This window comes from Haliaeetus leucocephalus, unplaced genomic scaffold, assembly GCF_000737465.1.
Source record: "Haliaeetus leucocephalus isolate CR32 unplaced genomic scaffold, Haliaeetus_leucocephalus-4.0 Scaffold68, whole genome shotgun sequence".
Taxonomy (NCBI): Eukaryota; Metazoa; Chordata; class Aves; order Accipitriformes; family Accipitridae; genus Haliaeetus; species Haliaeetus leucocephalus.
In genome coordinates, this window is record NW_010972504.1 from 2,211,994 (window position 1) to 2,233,360 (window position 21,367).

The following is a 21,367-nucleotide window of genomic DNA, read 5'->3' on the forward strand; positions in this document are numbered from 1 at the left end:
CCCCCCCCCCCCCGGCCGGTGCCACGGAAAGTTTTTCCCGGGGAGATGAGTAACCCGCCACGCCATCTGCATGACTTATCCTAAGCCATGCTGTAAAAGCACGGGAGTGTCTGCCCTGGGAGGGGATGCTTGTTCTCGGGCGGTCCACCCATCGCCCTTGCCCTTGGCCCTCATCAACTCAAGGACAGGACGAGGCCACCCCAGGCTCCCCGTGATTTCGCAGCGCTCGGAGGGCGATTGAACCACCGCTACACCTGCGTCGCGCCATGCCTACGTCTTCTCTTCATCGCACCTCTCCCTCCGCGTCAGCTCGGTGAGGCTTAGGGCACGCTGGGGGGACCGCTTGGCACCCGCGGAACAGCCCCTGCTGCCCCCAGCCCCAGGCTCGAAGGGACGCTCAAAAGGGGACGGTGAGGGACGGCAGCCAGGGCACGGGGCGCCTTAGATGCCCAGATGGCCGTTGCCTCTCCCTCTCCTCAAAGCAGCACCAGGGTTGCACCCATCGGCACAAGCCCACGGAAACGTGCTGCGTCCCAGTTTGGTGACAAATACAACAGCAGAATCAGATAACTGCACAGCCCCTGTCTGTGCTACCTGTAGTGCTGCCTGTCTCCCGCCAGAACACAAATAAACTCAATCTCTTGGCAAACACCAATAAAGAAGAAAGGCAATTTTTACAGCTTCTGTGTTATGACTATTAATTCTGTCCCCACGTCAAAGCAAAACGAGGAGCACAAGCCAGCAAACACCAAGCGGGGAGCAGCTAGTTTAATCCTCTGAACTCCTTGCTGGAGCCGCACCCTGTTGTTTTTGGGCACAGAATATGACCGGTCCAAGAATACCTGGGGTTGGCCAAGGGGAAGGTCACACCTGGAGAGGAGCGCGCACCTCACTGATACTGCCTGGGGTGGAAATGGGCTCCGCTCCAGCAGCAGTGCCTCGCCTCCGTCATCACAGTTCCCAGGAAAGGCCAGGCACGCTGCTACAGACAACAGTGCAACACAACAGCAGCAATTATCTGAGCAGCACCAATTACCTGAGCAGCTGATTACATCCGGCGAAGAATGAGAATGCAAAATCATTTAAAGTGCTCTGTGAGAAGGTTTGATTAGTAAACATGAAAAAAACCCAAACCCAAGCCAGGATACCAGTATGGCTTATTTTATATTCCTTTTAATTACAAAACAGTTTTACTATAAATACTGCAATTTTCACACTCGTATCTACACACTGGTAAAGGAACCTCAGTAAAAAAGTAGTTTTAAAAATATAAGTGAATGTTGCAAGATTGTGCAAAGAGAGTGTTTACTATGAAATGATTTTCCTAGTGGAAAGAAACGTTTACTGAATTTTTAAAGCCTCACTTTAAGAGCTGCAGAAATAGTTTTTCCGTACCAAAACAAATTAAAACGTAGACATTAAACCAACACCCAGCTGGATTTGAAGTATGTTTGATTTTCCTGCTTCTTCACAAAGAAATTCTTGATTGTGAAGTCAGACACTGGGCTTCAGGTTGCCTTATTGCACTTAGAACTTCATCCCTGACATCAGGAGTTAGTGTAGCAACTCTCCCTTCTCTCCGACCACGTTTGTGCCGCTAAGGATGCTACAGCTGTCGCCATTTATCCTGCAACAGGGAAATGAGCAGTTAATTAGGGTTTACTGCTGCGCGCTGCAGCCCCTTGGGTTTGGGAGGAATGACCCGTGGAGCCTCTGGTTTGCAGCTGCTGGGCCCCCGAAGGGCGTTTTGGGTGCCCCCCGCGCAGGTCCCCACTGTCGAATACCTGGCAGAGGTGCGCGTGGGTGGGCGCCGTGCAGACGGGGCAGACGTGGCAGCTGGGGGTGCAGCGTGGGACGAGGTGAGCCGGGGTCCCCTCTCTGGCCAGGGGACACACGGGGCAGCTCGCCGTGTCGCGGTGGATGAGGGAGAGGTGCAGCCGGTCGGCGCAGAGAGGGCAGACGGGACCCCGGGGGCTGTGGAGAGAGAGCCGGGGGTGAGCCCCGACGGGTTCGTGTCAGAAAGTGCTCCTCGCCAAGCCATACTGCACAGGCTCTGGCACCCGCAAAAGCTAGTTTCATTAACAATTTCAAAAATACTAACTTTATAAACTCAGACAAGTAGTGATTCATGAGTGCAGAACTGAAATGGCTCCTCCAGGGTTAGGGCTAATAGCAAGCACTCGTGGGAGCAGCATGAAGTAAATTATTGGTAAAAAGAAGTACATACATACAAAAGCTAAAGCAGGTGGATGCACACCTCAAACCATGTTTGCTTTAACCAAATATTTATTTGAATTTGCCTCTCTCAGTGATGACTCTGTTAAGGAAGCTTTGTGGGCCTGAGAGAGCACAAGGCTCGCGTGGGCAGGTGTCAAAAAACCTCCTGAGCGTACAGCATCACTTTGCTCACTTCGTCACTGCTCTGCCCCGAACAAACTAGCCATGCCTAGAGATGGAAAAAGCACTCAGCAGCTGGGTAAACAGAAGGCCCACGCTGCAGAGTCTCTTACAGCACTCAGGTTCTTTGCTGCTTAACTGAAACCAGAGCTCCATCATGGGCCAGCGAAGATGTGAGGCCGAGCCAAGTGAGGACAGCTGGGAGAACAAGCTGACTCAGAGACGCCCAAAGAAACCGCACAAGCGTTTTCCAAATAAACCTCACACCAGTTCCACCTCTCTTTGCTTGCAAGCAGGTACCACACCTTTACCCCGATACTGAGCTGTAAGCAAGCGGAACCACATTTACACACCTCTGTCATATTTGTATTTTTAAGTTAAGCGGTTAACTCTCAGTTTTGAGGACGTTCGGTGCACGCCGCGGTGCCCGGCTGCCGAGAGGAATCTCCTGCTCCGGCCGCAGCGCACTCACCCCTCGTCCTGCCGGCGGGGCCCCCCCGGTCGCTCCCCGGGTGCCACGGGACGGCTTTCGCACTGGCCAAGGTGAGCGCGCAGCCAGCTTTCACAGGTGGGACAGACGTGATGGTTGCTGTGGAGAAGCACTGTTGAGGATGTGCATTGAGTCTCTCGAGGGAGACTCAAAAATCGCTGTGAAGTTGGGCACCTCCGGCTTCCCTGGTACTGAGGAACCGTCCCAAGCAGGATGAAACCCTGGAATTAGCTCTATCACAAACCTCCCTTGCTTTGCTAAAGTGTACAAGATGTTTCTGTGCCTCTTTACAGCTAGGGCCCCGGTTCCCACCCTCACCTCATCAAACCTGCAAACCCAATTACGCTGCAGTTCAGCGTTGCTCTCACAGAGCAGAGGGGAAGCAGAGAGGGCAGCTCTGGGCCGGCCCTGCACGCTGAGCGCTGCGGGCAGCGTCGGGGCACGGCAGTGTACGCTGCAACTGCCAGAAAGCAACACGAGTAAAGAAATACGAGAAACACGTGCACGTGCAGAATGCCTTTTAAAAGCACCGAAAGAACAAAGCACAAAAATTGCCCAGAGCTCCTTTGTTTTAGGGGGGGAAAGCAGAGAGGTTAGTGTTTTAAAAGTACGTAAATGCTGTAATACTCAACACAGGATCAAGACAGGAAAGAGGTGGTGTCGTGGTTTACCCCCAGCCAGCAACTAAGCACCGTGCAGCCGCTTGCTTACTTCCCCCACCCAGTGGCATGGAGAAGAGAATCGGAAAAAAACAGTAAAAATCGTGGATTGAGATAAGGACAGTTTAATAGAACAGAAAGAAAGATAACAACAACAATAATAAAATGACAGTACTAATAAAAGGATTGGAAGATACAAAAACAAGTGATGCACAATGCAATAGCTCACCACTTGCTGACAGATGCCCTGCTAGTTCCTGAGCAGCAATCCGCCCCCAGGCCAACTCCCCCCAGTTTATATACTGGACACGATACCACATGGTGTGGAATACCCCTTTGGCCAGTTTGGGTCAGCTGTCCTGGCTGTGTCCCCTCCCAACTTCTTGTGCCCCTCCAGCCTTCCTGCTGGCTGAGCATGAGAAGCTGAAAAGTCCTTGACTTAGTATAAACACTACTTAGCAACAACTGAAAACATCAGCGTGTTATCAACATTCTTCTCATACTGAATCCAAGACACAACACTATGCTGGCTACTAGAAAGAAAATTAACTCTATCCCAGCTAAGACCAGGACAGGTGGGAATAAACAAGGAGGTGTACAATACCCTTATTTTCTACCCAAATAAATACTGTTCTACTCTACTCTGAAATTATTTTTATTCAAGTCCACTGTGGCATCTGTGTGTTTTTAAGTGGAAGATGGAAGACAGACCTTTCGTGGTCCATGGGCTGCTCTGCCTCGCTCTGCTCCGGAACAGCTTCGCCTGTGCCGTCAGCCCTCAGCACATCTGCAGCTTTGGCAGGAGAGCTGCACGCAGAGAAAGAGGGAGAAGACAACCTGAATCCACCCGAACGCATGGCTTTCCGAGAATGACTACTGCCCTACGGAACCGCTTTTTCCTAAATAGCAAATACTTTCTACCGCTAAAACTGGACTTAAAGGAACCGAAGGAATTCAAACTGCAAAACCCGCTCTAGCCGTGTACAGACGCTTTCTCCCCCGCAAGAAGCTCCCCTTTCCCCCCACTTTGCTTCCCATGGACCCGTGCAAGGGGAGCGGCAGCAAGCGCCCGGTCGGCCACGGTACCTCACGCCTGTCGGGTTTCGGCTCTCCCCGGCGCCAATGCTGAGGACCGAGTAGGTGCGCGGCGTGCCGGGCCGGGCGCTCAGCCAGTCCTCGCAGACGGCGCAGCCGCCGCACGCGGGCTCGGCGCGGGGGGCCAGGGCGGCGTGCAGCTGCTCTTCGCAGGTGGGACACACGTGGCAGCTCGTCGCGTGGCTGCGGGCGAGACAGAGATGGGGGAATCCCTCCTGCCCGAGCCCCGAGAGCAGCTGGCGAACACCAAACCCTCGCGTGAAGCAGCCATCGCCTCTTTGGCGAGCGGCGTGTTCATCGCAGAGGCAGAGGCGCTGGCATTTGAGTCAAAAACTACATAAAGATGTGCCGTGCCTGTGTGGCGTAGCTAGAAGTGACACCAGTGAGATCCGTGGGTATAGTCGGCAGAGTGGCACAAGGTTTTGGGCAGGTGAACAAGCAAACCTACCAAAAATAGGAACGCCACAGCATGGGCTGCTTCTCATCGTCTGTTATCTTTGGGTGCATCGGTGGATCCCTTCCCTTCATCTCATGCTTTTGTAAATGCATATTATAAGACCTGAAGAGACAGAAAGGAAGAAATTCATAGAACAAAAAGCAACTTAGCAACATGGAAAGATAGTACCAACCATGCAAATATATACTGAAGGTGATTACTGTCACTTAGAGCTTAAAAGGAAATACCCAATTATCCTTAGGGAAAGTTATGATTTATAAGGGGCAGCTTAGGCTCACTTACTGGTTTTTATTGTCTTTCCATTTCACGATGATCCCAGTTAGAATTCCAAGGGCTATTGCAGCAACTGAAAAATAAAGAAATTTAAAACAAAACAAAACAAAAAACAAATTTGGTATGTAATTTAAGTAAAATACTGCACTTTGGTAAAAGACTGGCAGCAAAATTCTCTGCTCTGGGGCTGCCTGTCACCACCCAGAGGCTTCCGCTCAGCCGGAATACTGCAAACCCCCTCTTGTGTCTCTGAACACAGAGCACAGGAACCGCTGCTAAGTGTGGTGCCATGCTGAACTTGTTAAGGGTGTGATCCTCATTTATTTAGTGCTTTTATAGACAGCCTCCTGTTTCTTTTGTATTTTAAACATACCATTTTTAGTACTTGATCTCTTTTGCAACAAGGATGTCGCAGGCTTCACCGACCTCTCATCTCTCAATGTCTGCCAAGGCCTTTTAAAGGAACTTTATCAATTAAAGAGTGACAGGACGTACAGTTTTTGGTTGGCTTCTTACACTGGCTTCTTTAGCTTCTTTCATTTCATATTCAACTGATGTAATGTTTTATACTAAGACATAGACAATCCATCCAGTTGCTTGCAATGCTGCTGCATTACCCAACAGCAGAGAACCCCCTGAATCCTGACCAGAGACGCTCAGTACTAGGGCAGTGAAATGAATAAACCAAAACCACCGACTCCAGGTATCTAACAGCAAATAACAGCTTTGGGTTAGGAAAGTATATTTTCAATTTTAAACTACTTACCAATGCAACTAGGGATGAGGATACCTGCTAGACAAGAAGAAAATTGATGTTAAAAAAATGAAGCCAACAATGCTGATAACTAAACAGGGAAGCTCCTTATCTTTGCCCACAGAACAATATTATTCAAACCCAGATAACCGTAACACTGCTGAGAAGACAAAATGCTGTAAAACAATGTCGTTAACTACACACATATCATTATGCTCATCTTGAGTCCCTCGCCCCACCTTTCTCCACTAATGGAGCTGAGGTCCGTAACTCCAGGCTACCTCCACCCTCAGCAACGTCCAAATACAGCCAAGATAATGTCTGTGGTTTCTACTGAGATGCTTGGCTGCATGGAGGGAGATTCCAGCATCAAAAATCCTACCCTGTATCATATCAGCTAAGGAGTGACTCAGCTGGGAGCAGAGAGAAAAGGGGATTAGACCAGGGAACAAGGCTGTGCAACCCCCTTAGAAACTGGAAGATGGACCCACCAAAAGAAATGAAGAAGGCACAGTGAAAGCAGAAATCCAACAGTGTGTGGAGTCACAGGCATCCAATGTGGGTGCAATTACAGCAATTAAAAGGACTCTGAGGCAGAAAGCATCTCCTGAACTCTTACCTAGCCAGTAACGATTCTCTGCTATATTCCCTTCCAGGGGTTCAGTGTGATTTGTCACTGCTGTAGTCCTCACTATATAGAGAAAAAAATAAAGGAAAACCACTCGAAATTATATTTTATATAATTCTCCATTTATACATAATATATATAATACTTCAGTGAGGAGTAAATGTAGCATGGGCAGGTGACTTGTGCATCCGTGGCTACAACAGTGAGAGCTGTGGAAGAGTCACACAGGGAGCTCTTGGTGATAATACAAGCCTTATGGATAGAGGGGAGTCTGCTGTCCTGCTTGGCCGTATTGCCCCGGTGTTGTTGGACATTAGCTATAAATCCATTCCAAGGTTTAGTCCACCAGCTTTGCAGTTAGTGATACACTTCACACATCGTTTATTAAAATTCTACCTTTTCCTCTTGAAGTGAAAAATGTAAAACTGTGTACGATTGTGCTGACGGTGTTCTTCAGCAGAGCTCGGCACCTTGCAAAGCACAGACTTGCTAACCATCACTGCTGTAAGCAGATGCTGCTCCTCTGGCAACAAACCCTACAGGAATGCCTGTCCAAACTGGGGTCCTTCCCTTTCTGAGGGAAGGGAATTAGGACTAATTAACTGCACAGCAAGAAAAACTACTCAAGAACAGGATGATTATCCAGCAACGCTCACCCCTGCATTCGGGAGGAGGTCTACTCCAGATGCCATCGACACTGTTCTCCGTTGTACAACGCAGAGTTTCATTTCCCACAAGCTGGAGCCCAGGGTCACATGTGTACAGTACGACTGAGTTGTACGTGAACTCCCTACTGTTGCCGTCGTGCTTCCCGTTGGGAATAGCTGGAGGTGGAGGACAAGAAATAGCTGGGGGAGAAAAAGAAAAGAGCTCAGGAGGTGACCGCTGGGATGCTCTTCTCCACGATGTGAAGAGAGGAAAACCCAAGGGCTGCTTGCACACAGGCTGCATTGCACCAGTCGCAGGAGCAGGGGCTGAAATGGGAGCACTGGCCACCCTCTCGGCACGCAGTTGCTTTTAGGTGCCTCCCAGCCTGCTGTCCTGCATACACAGGGGCAGCGGCAGCTTGCAGGGACACCAAGGCCCCTGGGTTGCTCATTTATGTCAGTCTTTCATGTGCAGAAGGCACCAGCGATGCTGCTGGCTAGTCCCTGCTTTCATCATGCCAGCTGGCTCCCTTCCAGAGGTACTTACCTGACTTGGTTTAGTAAAACCAACACACAGTTCAGTATTTCTGAGTTGGAATATTTGGTATTTCCAGTTGAGCTGTGGCCAACTTCACTTACCCTGACAAGCTGGAATTTGACTCCAGGCAACTCCATCTCCCCTTAGGGAACACGAGATGACATGTGACGCTCCCTTTAATGTGTACCTGCAGAGGTAAAGGGCACAACCCCAAATCAGTTTGTTGTCACCAACCAAGAACATGTCACCCCACAGAAGTGCCAAGGACTCGACAGGCAGAGCCCCTTGTCCCGGCTCGCACACCAGTGACTGGCCAGGTCACTGGGATGCAGTGGGCAGCTGGCTTCACACTCACCCATGGTTACAAACTACATCTGCTCTTGCACCAAACAGATGACCATTTGTAATAACCTTGCCATGTTCTGGATTTGCTGGAATACCACAAGATTTCCCTAAAAAGAATAAGATTATCCTTGGGATGCTACAAGGATGGGGGAAAAACCCACAGACATACTTTTTGTGACAGTATAGCAGTGTCAAACCAGGCATCTGATGGTATTTCATGCTAAATGTCTTTAAAAAAAGTGATCCTAAAATACAAATCAGACATGGCACTCAGAACACAGTGCTGCAGATGCAGCTGTGGGAGGACGCTGGAGAAAATGAAACGACGTGGAGACACTCACTCTGACACAGCTCGGGGACTTCTGACCATGTTAAATTGTCAAAGCAAGTGCTGGTGGGCAGCTGGTCTGTGGTATTCTCATAGCCTGAGCGACAATAATACTTCACCAAGACACCAACAGGATAAAAGTTCTGCATCCCATCTTCTTGTGATATTCTAGCGAAACGCACACGTGGTGGGCCAGGACAGCTACCTAGCAACAAGGAAGACAACCAAAGTGTACAGTTACAAAGTAAAAATAACAATATTTTGCATTCGACTATGTATAAACATAAATCTAAGTGATAACACACAAGCCTCCCTGAGAATAGGGATACCACAAATATTTTTAAGAAGGTGATTGGTAATTTGTGTAATTCAAAAATATTCCTAGATGACTATTTAATGGAAAAAGATTTTAAATGTTAATATTTGCCCTCTTTCAATCATTCACAAGTGCAGTGCTTACCTCCCTTGCCAATTCCGCCAATGAAGCATTTGAGGTGGGGAAGTGCAGCCAGTTCTCACCGTGGAGGTTTGCAAATCCCCAATGCCAAACATTCCCCCTTAGTTAGCTCTTGTGTCAGCAGTCAGCTGTGCCAGCGCTCGCCACTACAGCTCTGCTCCTCTTTCCTCTGCTTCTCCAGGCTACCCATCTATTTTTATTAACACACAAGTGCTCGCACGTGGCACCAACAGACTAAGCAGAGTTAGGAAGAAGGAACAGCGAGACATTCTGACCCGCAACTCGATTGTGTGTCACTTTGAATGGGGAAACCCTTGAAACAGCGATTGCTAAAGCAGTAAATGTTTTCATAAGCAGCGTGCGTCTCTAAGCAACTCGTTTCAAGAAAGTGAAATACTTACGACCACAAAACTCCGGGAGGTTGGACCACTGGGAGTTTGCAAGGCACTGTATCGTATCTGACAGCAAGGGACGTTTCACATAACCTCCGAGGCAGCTGTACCTTACTTTGGAGCCGACCTGGAAGCTTCCCCGATGTTTCTCATCCTCCGGGGGCTCTGCATGTGTTATATTTGGCAACGGCCCACAGTCACCTGTAGCCAGATAAACCTGGATTTAGTGGGGCTTCTGCTGCCTGCGCCAGCTCCCCGGGCAGCGCACAGCCCAGAATCATAGAATCATTTAGGTTGGAAAAGACCTTCACAATCATCGAGTCCAACCATCATCCATGCCCTAACCCATGTTCTGGAGTACTTCGTCTATGCACTTTTTGAATTCCTCCAGGGATGGGGACTCGACCGCTTCCCTGGGCAGCCTGTTCCAATGCCTGACAACCCTCTCAGTCCCCACGAGAGCACACGCACCCACGACACGCACCCAGCACAGCGGAGCACACGGAACCCGCACCCACCCGCACGGAGCCCACCCTGGGGGGTGACAGGGCTCACCGAACTCCCCCCCACCCCCCACACACACTCCCCCGGGGACTCACCCCACGCCTCGGGCAGCAACACCAGCAACACCAGCAGCACCAGCAACACCAGCAGCAGCGTGGGCAGGAGCGAGCGGCGGAGCCCGGAGCCCATCGCTGCCGGGAGCGGGCAGCGAGGATCGGGCAGGGAGCCACGGCGGGGCGGGGAGGAAAGAGGGAGGGGAGACGCTCCCGGAGCCGCAGGGAGGGGGAGAGCTTGCTCAAGAGCACGCGTGGGTGCTGCTGGCACCCGTGGGCTGTGCGAGGCGGCGGCGGCTCCTTTGGCCGCAGGGTTCGCAGCTCCCGAGGCGTGGAGCCCCGTTCCGTGCTCCCTGCGGTCTCATCCCCGGGAAATGCTGTGATGAAAGTCTTACCGGCGGCTGGAAGCGGGTGTGGGTTTAAATTGAAGCACACGGTTCTCCTCACGCCTGCTCCAAGAGACGTGCTCGGCATTCAGAGGAATGCGGTCCGGCTCTCCAGACACCCGCTGCCTCCGGCTCTCTTTCAAACTCCTTCTCTGCACCTTCCACTAAAGCCACCCCTGCCTCCAAAGCCATCAAGTCCCAAAGGAAAAGAAAAAAAACAAAAAACAAAAAAACAAACATAAAAACCCAAACAAAACCAACCAAACAAACAAAAAAACCCAAGAAGGGCAGCATCTGGGTCTTGTCGGCTCCGGCTGTGAACCCTCCAGCATGCCCCAAAGCCGGGAGGAGTAGAGAAGGTCCCCTTTGTCCCCCAGCACTGGCTCTGCTGCGTGCAGGGACGAGAGCTGCATCTTCATCGGTGCCTTCTGTCCTCTCCCACAGAGTCCAGCCCAGGGAGCCCAGCGCAGTGCAGCTCAGGGGCACCAGCCCCCCCCCCCCGATCCCCCAAACTGTCTTCAGATGTCACCTGCCTGACCCTAGGAGCAGACCTCCGTGAAGAGCTTTTTCTGCAAAAAGAGAGGAGAGAAGGTGGCTTTCCTCCAGCCTGAGGGGTGCATGGGAGAGCAGAGGGCTGTTAATCAGCCCCACTTTGAAGCTGCTAATTAAGCTGTTTCTATTAACACCTATGCACAAAAGAAGGCCGTGGGGATACCAGCATTTCCACTGTAACTCTCCCAGTTAGACACAAAACTCTTCGAAGGAGACGCTGCACTGCCCGCAGAGGCTCGGGGATGTCCTTGGGCCCAGCCAGGCATAGGATCTGTGGCTTTGGCTCCGTGACTGCGTGGGAAAGCAGAGCCGCTCTTGGACCCCTGCCCCCAGGACTTACAGGGAGAGCCAAAGGAAAGGCTGCGGCTATATCTGCTGTGTCATCCCGCTCTGCTGAGCTGGGCTGCCAACAAGGGGGATGTGTCACCCTAACCCGAGGAAAGGGCAGCCAGCAGCAGCTTGCCTGCCTGTGCCTTCCTGCCTCCCTCTGTTTGCCTTTGTTATCCAGGAAACAGTGATGTTTCCACTGAGAAGCTCAAAGTTATTGTTTTGGGGTTGGTTTTTTTTCCCACTTCATTTCCCTTTCCAGTACAATTTAAGCTCCAAGCATATGCAACAAAAGCATTTGCAATGAGGCCAAGAAGCATTTTCTTAAGGGAAGAGTCAAGCAGCCTGGATAATGTATTCCTTTAAAATACTTGTGAACATGCAGACAAATGACATACAAGTCACTGGTCACCTGAGGTCTGAATTGGGATGGTGGCTGCATAATGCAAAAGGGAGTTGTTACCAGGAAAAAATATATTTTAAATGCTGGGAAATTCTCTCGTAATAGCTTACAGCAGCGACCCTGGCACGGGATAGTGAGATGTCAAGAAGTATTTGGCAAAGAATTCTTGTAACATCGAGCCTCCTCAGGGAGCGGCTTGGTTCGCACTTACATCAGAAGAACCGGCCGCTGTAGTTTCAACTCGGTGAAATCCCCCTGCTACGAGCTCAGATTAACCCCTTGACCCAGGCTGCTTTCCTACCTGAGGCCACGCAGGAGACATCTGTACCTGCCGAGACCGTCAGGCTCAGACCAGCCCATCCCTCTGCCTCTCTGCCACCCACCCTTGCTGTCCCATTTTGCCCTGTATTGCCCCAGTAACCGACTGAGCACCGAAACCTCCCAGGCAGGAGCTGCCCCAGCAGCTGAGCCCTGAGATAGCAGGTCCACATCTGTGCAGCTGGAGCCACCGAGGGCAACTTGCTTTATCTTGCTCTGACATCCCTTCCCCATGCTGCAGAAATCAGGCCAAGCAGATGGCGATGGCAGAAGCGAAAACACGCACAGAGGGGACCCTGACCCGTGCTGCTCTCTGCACCTACGCTGCCAGGCTCGGACTGGAACATCGTGAGGTTTTCCAGCAAAACCAGCCAGGAAAAACAGGGGTTGAGCTGCTGGAGTTGCTCTTGGCTTTCCGCAGAAACCCTCCCTTGGTTCCCTGTCCACTCCCACGCACTCCTGCATCCCCGTGCCGAGCAGCAGCCTGGGACGTCGCCCACAGCTCCCAAAGCCTTTTTGGGACAGACCCCGCAGGCTGCCCGGGGGAGCCGCAGCAGAGGGGCTGCAGAGCTCGTGTCCAGGAAGGCTAAATGGGATTAAGGCAGGTATGCATCGCTCCAGCTTTCTTTTTCAGACCACTTGCTAGAAACACTCACATTCCCAAACATTACTGCATGGATTTTCTTTCTTTCTTTCTCTCCCCCGCTTTTTTTTAAATCAAGTTAAACTTGTGTAGGAGGCCATTTAGAAAATATATAAGGAAGAGTGCTGATAAAGAACTGATTGAACAGCAAATCTGACCATTATCAAGATATCTCTAAAAGCTGATACCTTCCTGAAAAGAGCATAAAATATGAAAAGGGAACAGCAATCAGTTGAATTCACAGGTTATCCTTTATAAACAATTACCATTTATTACTAAATGTAAATAAAACCCCAGAATGGCACCTAAATATATGGCAGTTAGTGTGCTGTATAGGACAAAGACTGTAAGCAGCCAATAACATAAACCTGACATTTCCAGTTTCTCTGTTGCAGTATGACAATGCTGGAGAGTTACGTTTAGCTATTACTTCTGTGTGTCTGTGCGGAGTTGATGTGCTCACAGACTGCAGCATTACAGAGCTGCCTTCCTCTGTTTGGAAAGCAAAAGTAGCTCCTTTACAGTATGAGGTTAGTAGATACCCAGACCACTCACGGCTTTTATTTTTCATGTAATCTGAACAGAAATATAAACTGCAAAGAATTTATGTCTGATACAAAAAAAAAGTTTTTGCTAAAGAAATTGCTTAAAGTACTAAAAATATAAATTCAATTTAGCCTGTAAAATACTATGATTTCCTAAAAGAAATGATCTCATAAATCTGCAAGACAAGGAAGTCAGTATTTTGCTTTCAGCTCAACCCTGCTGGCAGCTACCATGGGTGTATCTGCAACCAGACCATGCTACAGCCAGAAATTCCTAAGTTAAGGGAGTAGCCCAGTTCAGCAGAGAGATTTGGGTCTTTTACAGCCTGTCCTGTGAGTCTGTGTATTTACAGTGACTGTTATGGCAGCACATCGGAGTTGCTAGCGAGCAAGGAAATGGGTGGTTGTGGAAACACCGAGTCCGACGAGTCGTGACGTAACCGAGCTCTGTCAGAAATTCTGCAGAAGGCCTGGGGGGTTTCTGAGAAACTTCCCAACTCCAGCCTGAAGAAAGGCTGGTCAGGTCAGCCTGGAATCGTAACTGGATTTGGGATGTTAGGAAGAAACCGCTGAAAGAGAAAAACTCAGGAGAAGGAACTGTGGGAATTAGCCAACTCTTGCATAAGTAATTTTCAATCAATTTCTTGGAACATTAAAACATATCACAATTCAAAAAATACATTATGTACATGGGAAAGACTTGATCTAGCATATTCTCTGTTTTAAAGCAAAGCGTCAGAGTCCTAACAAGTACGACCATTGCATAAGACACTTTAGAAACAGAACACGGTGAAGGGTTTACATGCTTCATGCTTTCAGTACTATTTTTGTTTTAAAAGATAACAATATATTTAGATAGGTGGGATCTCATTTAACTGCGTGTCTTGTCTACATCTGCAGTGAGATGGCAGGAAGAGCAGCATGTGCCAGTTGTCTTTGCAACCATGCAAGGAAAGTGCAAATGCCTCCTCCCAGGGTTCCTTCTATGGGGGTCCTTTTGTCAAAGCATCACTGGAGGAGGGCAGACCCATCACAAATAAACTGCTTCAAAACTGCAGATAAATCTTTCTGTGCACTTGCCACAGTCCGTATACGCAGCCTGGGGGAAGGAAACATTCACGTGAAGATTAGCCTGGCTGTATCTTCAAGGAGAGTGAAGCTTTCTGCCCAGATTTTTAAAAACCCACCAGGTTTGGGGGTGAATTTTAGCACTGCACTTTAGAAAGGCCCCAAACAATTCCTCCTTCAAACACTAGAGGCTGTTTCCAGGCAGCGTTCCATTTTCCCCCATCTCATCCCTTCCTCTAGCCTTCTGCTACTGAGGGGCTGATTTTACAGGACCAGTGTTTTGGAGCAGGAGAGCCAAGCTGCTGAAGTACAACACAAAGTGGCATTCCTCACACTTGAGATCATGTGTCAAGCTGCTGCTTTGACACCATCTCCTGAAGAAGTGCCAAGAGTAAAAAGAGAAAAATCAGCAGGAAGAGATTTTTAAATCGATCCTCAGTCTGAAGTTACATAATAGAGCAAAGTAGAAACTTTTAGGCAAAAACAAAGGACAAAGTTTTCCCCTTTTCTTCCATGTTGTATGATCCAGGATCCTTCTAGCCTTCATTTGTTCCTAGCAAGGGCACAACGTCACCACACTTCAACTCTTTTAAGGCCTGCAAAGCCCTTCTCGGAGCCCTTTTCCTACACTGATACCACTGCGACGTCTTTCCTACAGACACTTCCACAAGTGCCCAACCATGCAGCCCGTTACCCTGCCTTTAACCCCGCAAGTGGGATTCTTTGATTCCTTGTTTAACAGTCCAGACAAATACCTTGGGGTTTCGGTCCCAGCCGTCAGCCTGGCGATGCTAGCAGGTTGGAACAAACCCCACCTTTGCCAAATGATGCAGGAAATGGGGAAAATCCCTCCTGGCCACGCTGCACTTGCAGTGGGGGCATTTCTGGACCTGGGCTTAAGCACCTGCCTCGTCACACTCACGTAACAGCCCCGGGCTCAGCGCGTTCACACACAAAATCCACCACCACAGGGGTGACAGATTTTCTGGTTTTGACCCAAGAGACATGGCTCAGGGATGGGCAAGTTCAGCTGGACTTTAACACCAGAGAAATGCTTTTCATCCAGTCTCCAGCTGGGTAGCGAGACCCTCCAGCAGGTGTTTTGTCTTTATTACTTAACATTACACACTTATATTTCCCACCCAGACACTGTTTTCAACACAGCCGACACTCACCCTTTTTATTTGTAAAATAACCCTTTGCAACGGATGGGGAATCTGTTGTAGCAGCACTTCTGCCATGTCCAGCTTCTCCTGGCTGCCCACGACCTCGCTGGTGTGGAACAAGGTTAGCGTTAGTGCATTGCCTCTCACTGCTGGAACAAGGACAGAAGCCCTGGCACTCTTAAGGCTACGCGGTACAAACTTATCTCTTGCTTTGCAATATGGCAAAAAATGAGTTAAAATCTGTAATAACGCAAGGGCAAGGAAACAATTGATACATGAAAATACATTTCATACAAAGCAAAGCTTTTTTAAGAGGGGGAGGCCAATGCAGTCAAACCTGAGCTTGGAAGCAGATGTCCAACCAGCAAAAAATATAAATTATACAGAGAAAACTTATATAAGAAAAGAACATGACAAAAAAATCACTCACTTCCACAAAATGATGCAACTTTAGACCGTTTTAAGTTTTCAAAGCAGCCGGCTTGTGGGAGGATGCCAGAGATGCCCATGTACTTTGGAAGACACTTGGCTCCTTGGTTTGTCCCAGGAGAAAAGTAGTTTTGGGTTTTGTACAAAGGTACAACGAATCTGAATGCCGAGGTAGCACAGCTCCTTGACACTGAAAAGAAATGTGGGAAAAAATGAAAACTCCAGCTACAGGACTGGCAGTAACCAGTGAGTCCCACCGATGAGTTCCCCCGAACTCCAAATGAGCCTCCAGGACTGACCTGGTGTCCTGGAGAAAGAAGAAGAGTGGGAGAAGGAGATGGTATTTTGCAGTGACTTTTTGTATAGGCTGAGCTTCATTTCCCACTTGAAAGACTTCTTAGATGGTTGGATGCCATTTCCACGGGAATCTGAAAAGAAAGAAAATCGTGGTGTGAAATTCATTGAGTGGCTTTTTCATAGAAGTGTGATAATCAAAGAAGCAAATTAAGCTGGGAAATGTGGGACTTAATGTACAATCTTTTCAACTCACTTTGGGGAGGAGGACTCCTTTCCATTTCTTTTGCTCCAAGTTTGACAGACGTGCTTTTCTCTAGGGTATAAAGAGTAAGTATTGCTAGGAGCACTACGCCTTTCTTTCCCAGACTGTACATTCCTTATTCACTTTAGCAGCACTGCATTTTTTCTCTTTAAAATTGCAGTATGACTTACACCTGACATGTCCTGTACTAAGCTTTCACAATATTTTAAGCTGGTGCATACTAAATACTGAGCTCATAATAAATACTAAACTCAGATGAAGCCACCTTTGCATTCAGGTGCAGCTCCACTCCAGACTCCGTTTGTTTTGTCCATACTCGTACAACGGATGCTCACATTTCCAATGAGCTGGAAGCCAGAGTCACAGCTGTAAGTCACGGTTGAGTTATAAGCAAATTTTTCTACACCTTCGCCATCATGCTTTCCGTTGCTAATTTGAGGAGGTGAAGAGCAGGTGATTACTGCAGGAAAAAAGGTCAACACGAGTATTGATAAAAGCTTCAGTAACACTGAAAATGCAAAATGTTTCTTGAGTTCCACCTAAGATTCTTGAAGACAATAAACTTTGTGGACAACTGAAGATAGGTAACTAGCACTGCCTTCTGTCTTGATAATCTCTTTCTTGTTTCTGAAGTGTTTCTGTTGTCACATCTTTCCCCCTCTCACTCCAAGAGTCACAAAAATAAACAGGCAACTTGCCATGCCCTGGCTCATGATTCCTCAAAATCTCATCCTGTCACCTTCACTGCAACCTTAAGGCATGAGCGAATATGTTGATCTTGTGGGAACAAAACTGCTGAAATACAGTGTCAGCAGCAAAATGGATATTTCTCAGCTGCAGCATTGGTGACAGATCTGCCACATAATACTAACAAAAACAATGTATGAAGATAAGTTTAGACTAGTCTAGTATGCAGGATCTACTGGAGTGAAGTCAAAAGCAAGGTTGGATTAATCTTACATTTACAAGTTGGAAGTTTACTCCATTCAACGTCATTTCCTTTGAGCTGACACTGGATGAAATGCCTCCCGTCTAATTTGTACCTAAGTGAAAATACACAAGAAAAGAAAAGATTGTGTAGCTATCCAGAAACCAAGAACAATTTTTTCCCCTGGTACCAGTATGATCAGGAGTGTAGAAAAGCAGTTTTAAAGCAAGCAGACACGCAGATACACACTGGTTAGCAGGAAAGCTTCTTCACCTTGCTCTCTGCCAGGATCCTTGTTAATCTGTTTTTAGGTGATTCTCCCCTTTGACTCATTGCAGTGTGTATCTTCCATTGCAAGCATGGGAGAAGCCGCAGCTGGTGGGTAGCAGAGCACACGGTGAATGGCAGACAGTGCTGAGGTTAGGTGTGGATTCCCACATGGATGCAACAGGCTTGAATTTGCTGAATCAGGGACTATTTCTTCCTGCCTGCTTCCTGGCGGAGAGCAGTGCTGGGATTCAGGCTGCTGGCATCCAGTGCCTTTCCCACGCCACCGTCACCCACCAGGATGAGGTGACGAGGCGCAGAGCTCCCTCCTGAGCACACACAGCATCTCTAAAGGCCGAGGCTCAGCCCGGACTGCGGCTCCGCTTCGTGGCAGGGCTGCATTACGGAGGTCAGTTAGCTGGATCTGCTGAAACCCGCAGCGCTGGTGGTAGAGAGCGGGGTGCCCAGCACCCTTCAGTGCCACCTCCTCCCTAGCACGTTGCTTTTGGGTTGTAAGGGTGTAGCTGTTTTGCTAAAGTTTTTCCAGAAAAGCAAACGACAGCAGACTGCCGGCGTACCTTCCCAGCCGGTCCCTGCAAATACTCAATGCCTCCACTACATAGAGCAGGGACCAGTGAGGGGCAATAGGGATCCTGATTTCATTAACATGGCTTTTGGATTGGCTTGCTGGAAGCTAATGCATCCTGTTCTGACAGCACCGACACCTTCCCCAATCTCTGAATTACATCCTCCTGTTCAAAAAAATTCATCATTTGGGCATGATTGATAGTATCTGATCGTGCTTAGATGGATAACATTATCCCTCCACCCTGATGTGTATTTCCAAAGCTGAATCCTAGAAGGGTGGGACATGCTGTCATTTCCCCGAAGTCCATCCTAAGGGAGTATCTGGAGAAAAAACCCCTGTTATATTTGAAGCAGCTGCAAAGATTGGCAGAACAAGCCAGATAATGCCAGCTAGTTCCTGCTAGGGAGGGAGGAATACTAGCCGGAGTTGCAAGAGCTTGATTTTGCAGGTCAGTCTGCTGCATGTGGACCCTGATTGAAAGCAGGCAGAAAGCATGAGTCAGCTCACTGACTGATGGAAAGTGTGCTTCACTGCAGTTTTCTAGCTGAACATCACTGAATTTTAAAAATGCCAACATAACCCCTTTTTATTCAATATATCTCAAATATGTTAGGCTGAAATATTTTAAGTAACTTGTTTTGAAGTCGATAGTTATAAACTGGCAGTACTGCTGGGATAGATACCCTGGGGCAGTTAAATTTCCTCTGGATGACACTTGAAGGAAAAGGCAGCCATAAATTCAGATCCTGGTCCCTTCCCTCCAGCTGTGTCTTATTCCCTCCCAGCCCAAAGCTGTCATTGAAGTGGGAAAAGCAGACCCATGCTCTGCACTCAGAGCAACACCATAGGAGCGATATGTTGTGAAATAGCAGCCCAGCCCGTGTCCACAAGTTCATCGCACTGGACTGGAGTTTGTATTCCAGCATCAGCACCGGTGTACTGGAGCTCGGGGCATTGCCCGTGACTCACCCGTCTTCGCAGAACACGTTCACTCTTGCACCGAACCGCAAGTCTGTCAGAGTGACCATCCTGCCGCCGGGCAGCGGTCTCGGGTGTCCGCAGGATCTCCCTGCCGGAGAACGAGGCCAGTGTTAGTGGTAATACACGGTGATGGAGAAATAAAAAAGGCTAAATAAGGGACAGACTTAGGGGGTTATACCCAAAGGTGCCAAAGCATTTGACTTCCCACGTGGGAGGTGTGGATCGCCATAAGGGCTCCACGCTCACAGCAGTGAGCATCTCACAGGAGGGCAGAAGAGAATATTTGCAGAGATATTTCCATCTCGATAGTTTGGCAGTAAGTACCTCGACTGTGACAAATGTATTGCTGCCGCATCATCAGTCTTAATATTACGTGGATTTCACTGAGAAACGTGCTTTGTCTTCATTTTGAAGTTAAACACTAGAATTGCAAATTGGCATTTGTCCTGTGCATATGCCCTGCCAGATGCAAACATATTTCCTAACATGAAAATCAAACCAGATCTGTTTATGCCAGCAGGAAAAAAAAAAAAAGAACATTATTGACACTCCTGCTGTTCAGTCTTAAATATGAATGTCAAGGAATATCCACCTAATTTTGTATTAAGCATGTAGCTGTTGGGATGTTAACAAGCCTGCTGCATCGCAGCACGCAGTTTGGGAGCGGGTACCTGACCTGCTCTGAACTCCACACCTGCTTCTCAGCAAGTGGAGCGGAGCAGGGATACTCACTCCTGCACAGCTCGGCAGCTTCCGACCACGTCAGGTTTTCAAGGCAAGTGCTGGTGGGGGAACTTTCCGAGGTGTTCTCGTAGCCGGGGCGGCAGACGTAGCTCACGTTGGTCCCAACAGGAAAGAAATTAATCCTCTCGTCCACCGTGGACAGGGCAGCAAACCGCAACCTTGTCGGGGCAGCACAGCTCCCTGGCAGTCAAAGAAAGCGGGCCTGAAAGAGCCGCCCACCGGGAAGCATGCAAAATAAACCTTGGAATCACAGAAATGCTCTCACTACGGTGCTTTTGGAAAGCTCCTCACATTCATGGCAGGTTACTTCTCTTTTCTTACCAGGCTGCTATTCTGCTGAACGCATCTTTTGCAAAGCGCGGATGAAGATGCATTAACTGCACAGGCAAAGCTGTTAGTAGAAAATAAGAAGTCGCATGCACGTGCCGTGGGGCAGCACACGCTGCAGCCGCTTGCACAGCCTCTGCCGGCCGGGGCTCGGGAGGTGTGCGAGCATCCCGGGGTCCAGGACCGACCCCCTCGACGACAGGCACGGATCCTGCACCCACCAGCAGCTCTGACAAACAGCGGCTAAGGGAAGTGGGTTTGTACCTCGCCAGGAGGACGGTGCCAATGCAGAGCAGCCACCGTAAGGGGCAGAAATCTTAAGCCAAATGAGAGACAGGCGAGGGAGCCGTGTTTCAGAGAAAGGAGGTATTTACGGCCACAGGGCTCGGGCAGCTTTGACCAGCGCGCGCCAGGCAGGCACTCCATCGTGTCCGACCTCCCGGGGATTTTGATGGCGCCTTCGGTGCACGTATACGTCACCCTGGATCCGATGGGGAAGCTGCTGGCCTGCTCGTCGCTGGATGGTCTGGAGTGGGTCATGCGAGGTGGGGGCCCACAGTCATCTGTGGCAGGAGAAGACCCCCTCCGGTGAGGACCCTGTTCCCTGACCCCTTCCCCATCCCCAGCGAGCATCCCGGGCGGGCAGCTGGGCTGGTCCAGGCTTCCCCTCCGGGCAAAGGCACCGGGCAGGGCTGCATCCCTTAGAACACCAAGCGATGGGTCCCCAGGCTTGGGGGTGGTGGCATCACCCACCCCAGCCCCCAAGCAGCGAGGTGAGATGCAGGCAGGTCCCGCTGGTCCTCCCCATGCACCCTGTGCCCCGGTACTCACCGCAAGCCACGGGCATGCCTAGGAGCCCCAGCAAGGCCAGGAGCAGTGCAAGGTGGCCAGACCCCCATGCCCCGGCGAGTGCCCCCCAGCTCAGGGTGCTTGGGTGCTTCCCCCGTCCTGGTTCTCCAGACCTCATTGCAGCAATTTCTGTGCTGCTCTGTTGAGCACCGTTGGCTCCAAGGAGCTGTTTCTGAAGCTGGGAGGAGATGCAGCACAGAAGACTCAGCCAAGCTTCTGGAGCAGTGGAAACCTTTCCAGAACACCCACGGCGGTAAAGCCTCTGGCAG

General features: G+C 49.5%; 1 protein-coding gene across 1 annotated transcript; it reads right to left on the reverse strand.

Moving 5' to 3' along the window:
- Positions 1-1,214: 1,214 nt before the first annotated feature.
- CD55 (CD55 molecule, decay accelerating factor for complement (Cromer blood group)) lies at positions 1,215-20,798 on the reverse strand. The gene is made up of 17 exons (XM_010579098.1): positions 20,632-20,798; positions 11,812-11,818; positions 10,060-10,191; positions 9,470-9,661; positions 8,625-8,816; positions 8,294-8,390; positions 8,040-8,125; positions 7,410-7,601; positions 6,745-6,816; positions 6,138-6,164; positions 5,381-5,444; positions 5,090-5,200; positions 4,633-4,824; positions 4,258-4,353; positions 2,870-2,986; positions 1,785-1,974; positions 1,215-1,627 (listed from the first exon to the last, which is right to left on the reverse strand). The coding sequence occupies exons 3-17, from the start codon at positions 10,151-10,153 to the stop codon at positions 1,607-1,609; spliced, it is 1,743 nt and encodes a 580-aa protein (XP_010577400.1). The 5' UTR covers positions 10,154-10,191; positions 11,812-11,818; positions 20,632-20,798; the 3' UTR covers positions 1,215-1,606.
- Between the last annotated feature and the right edge of the window lie 569 nt (positions 20,799-21,367).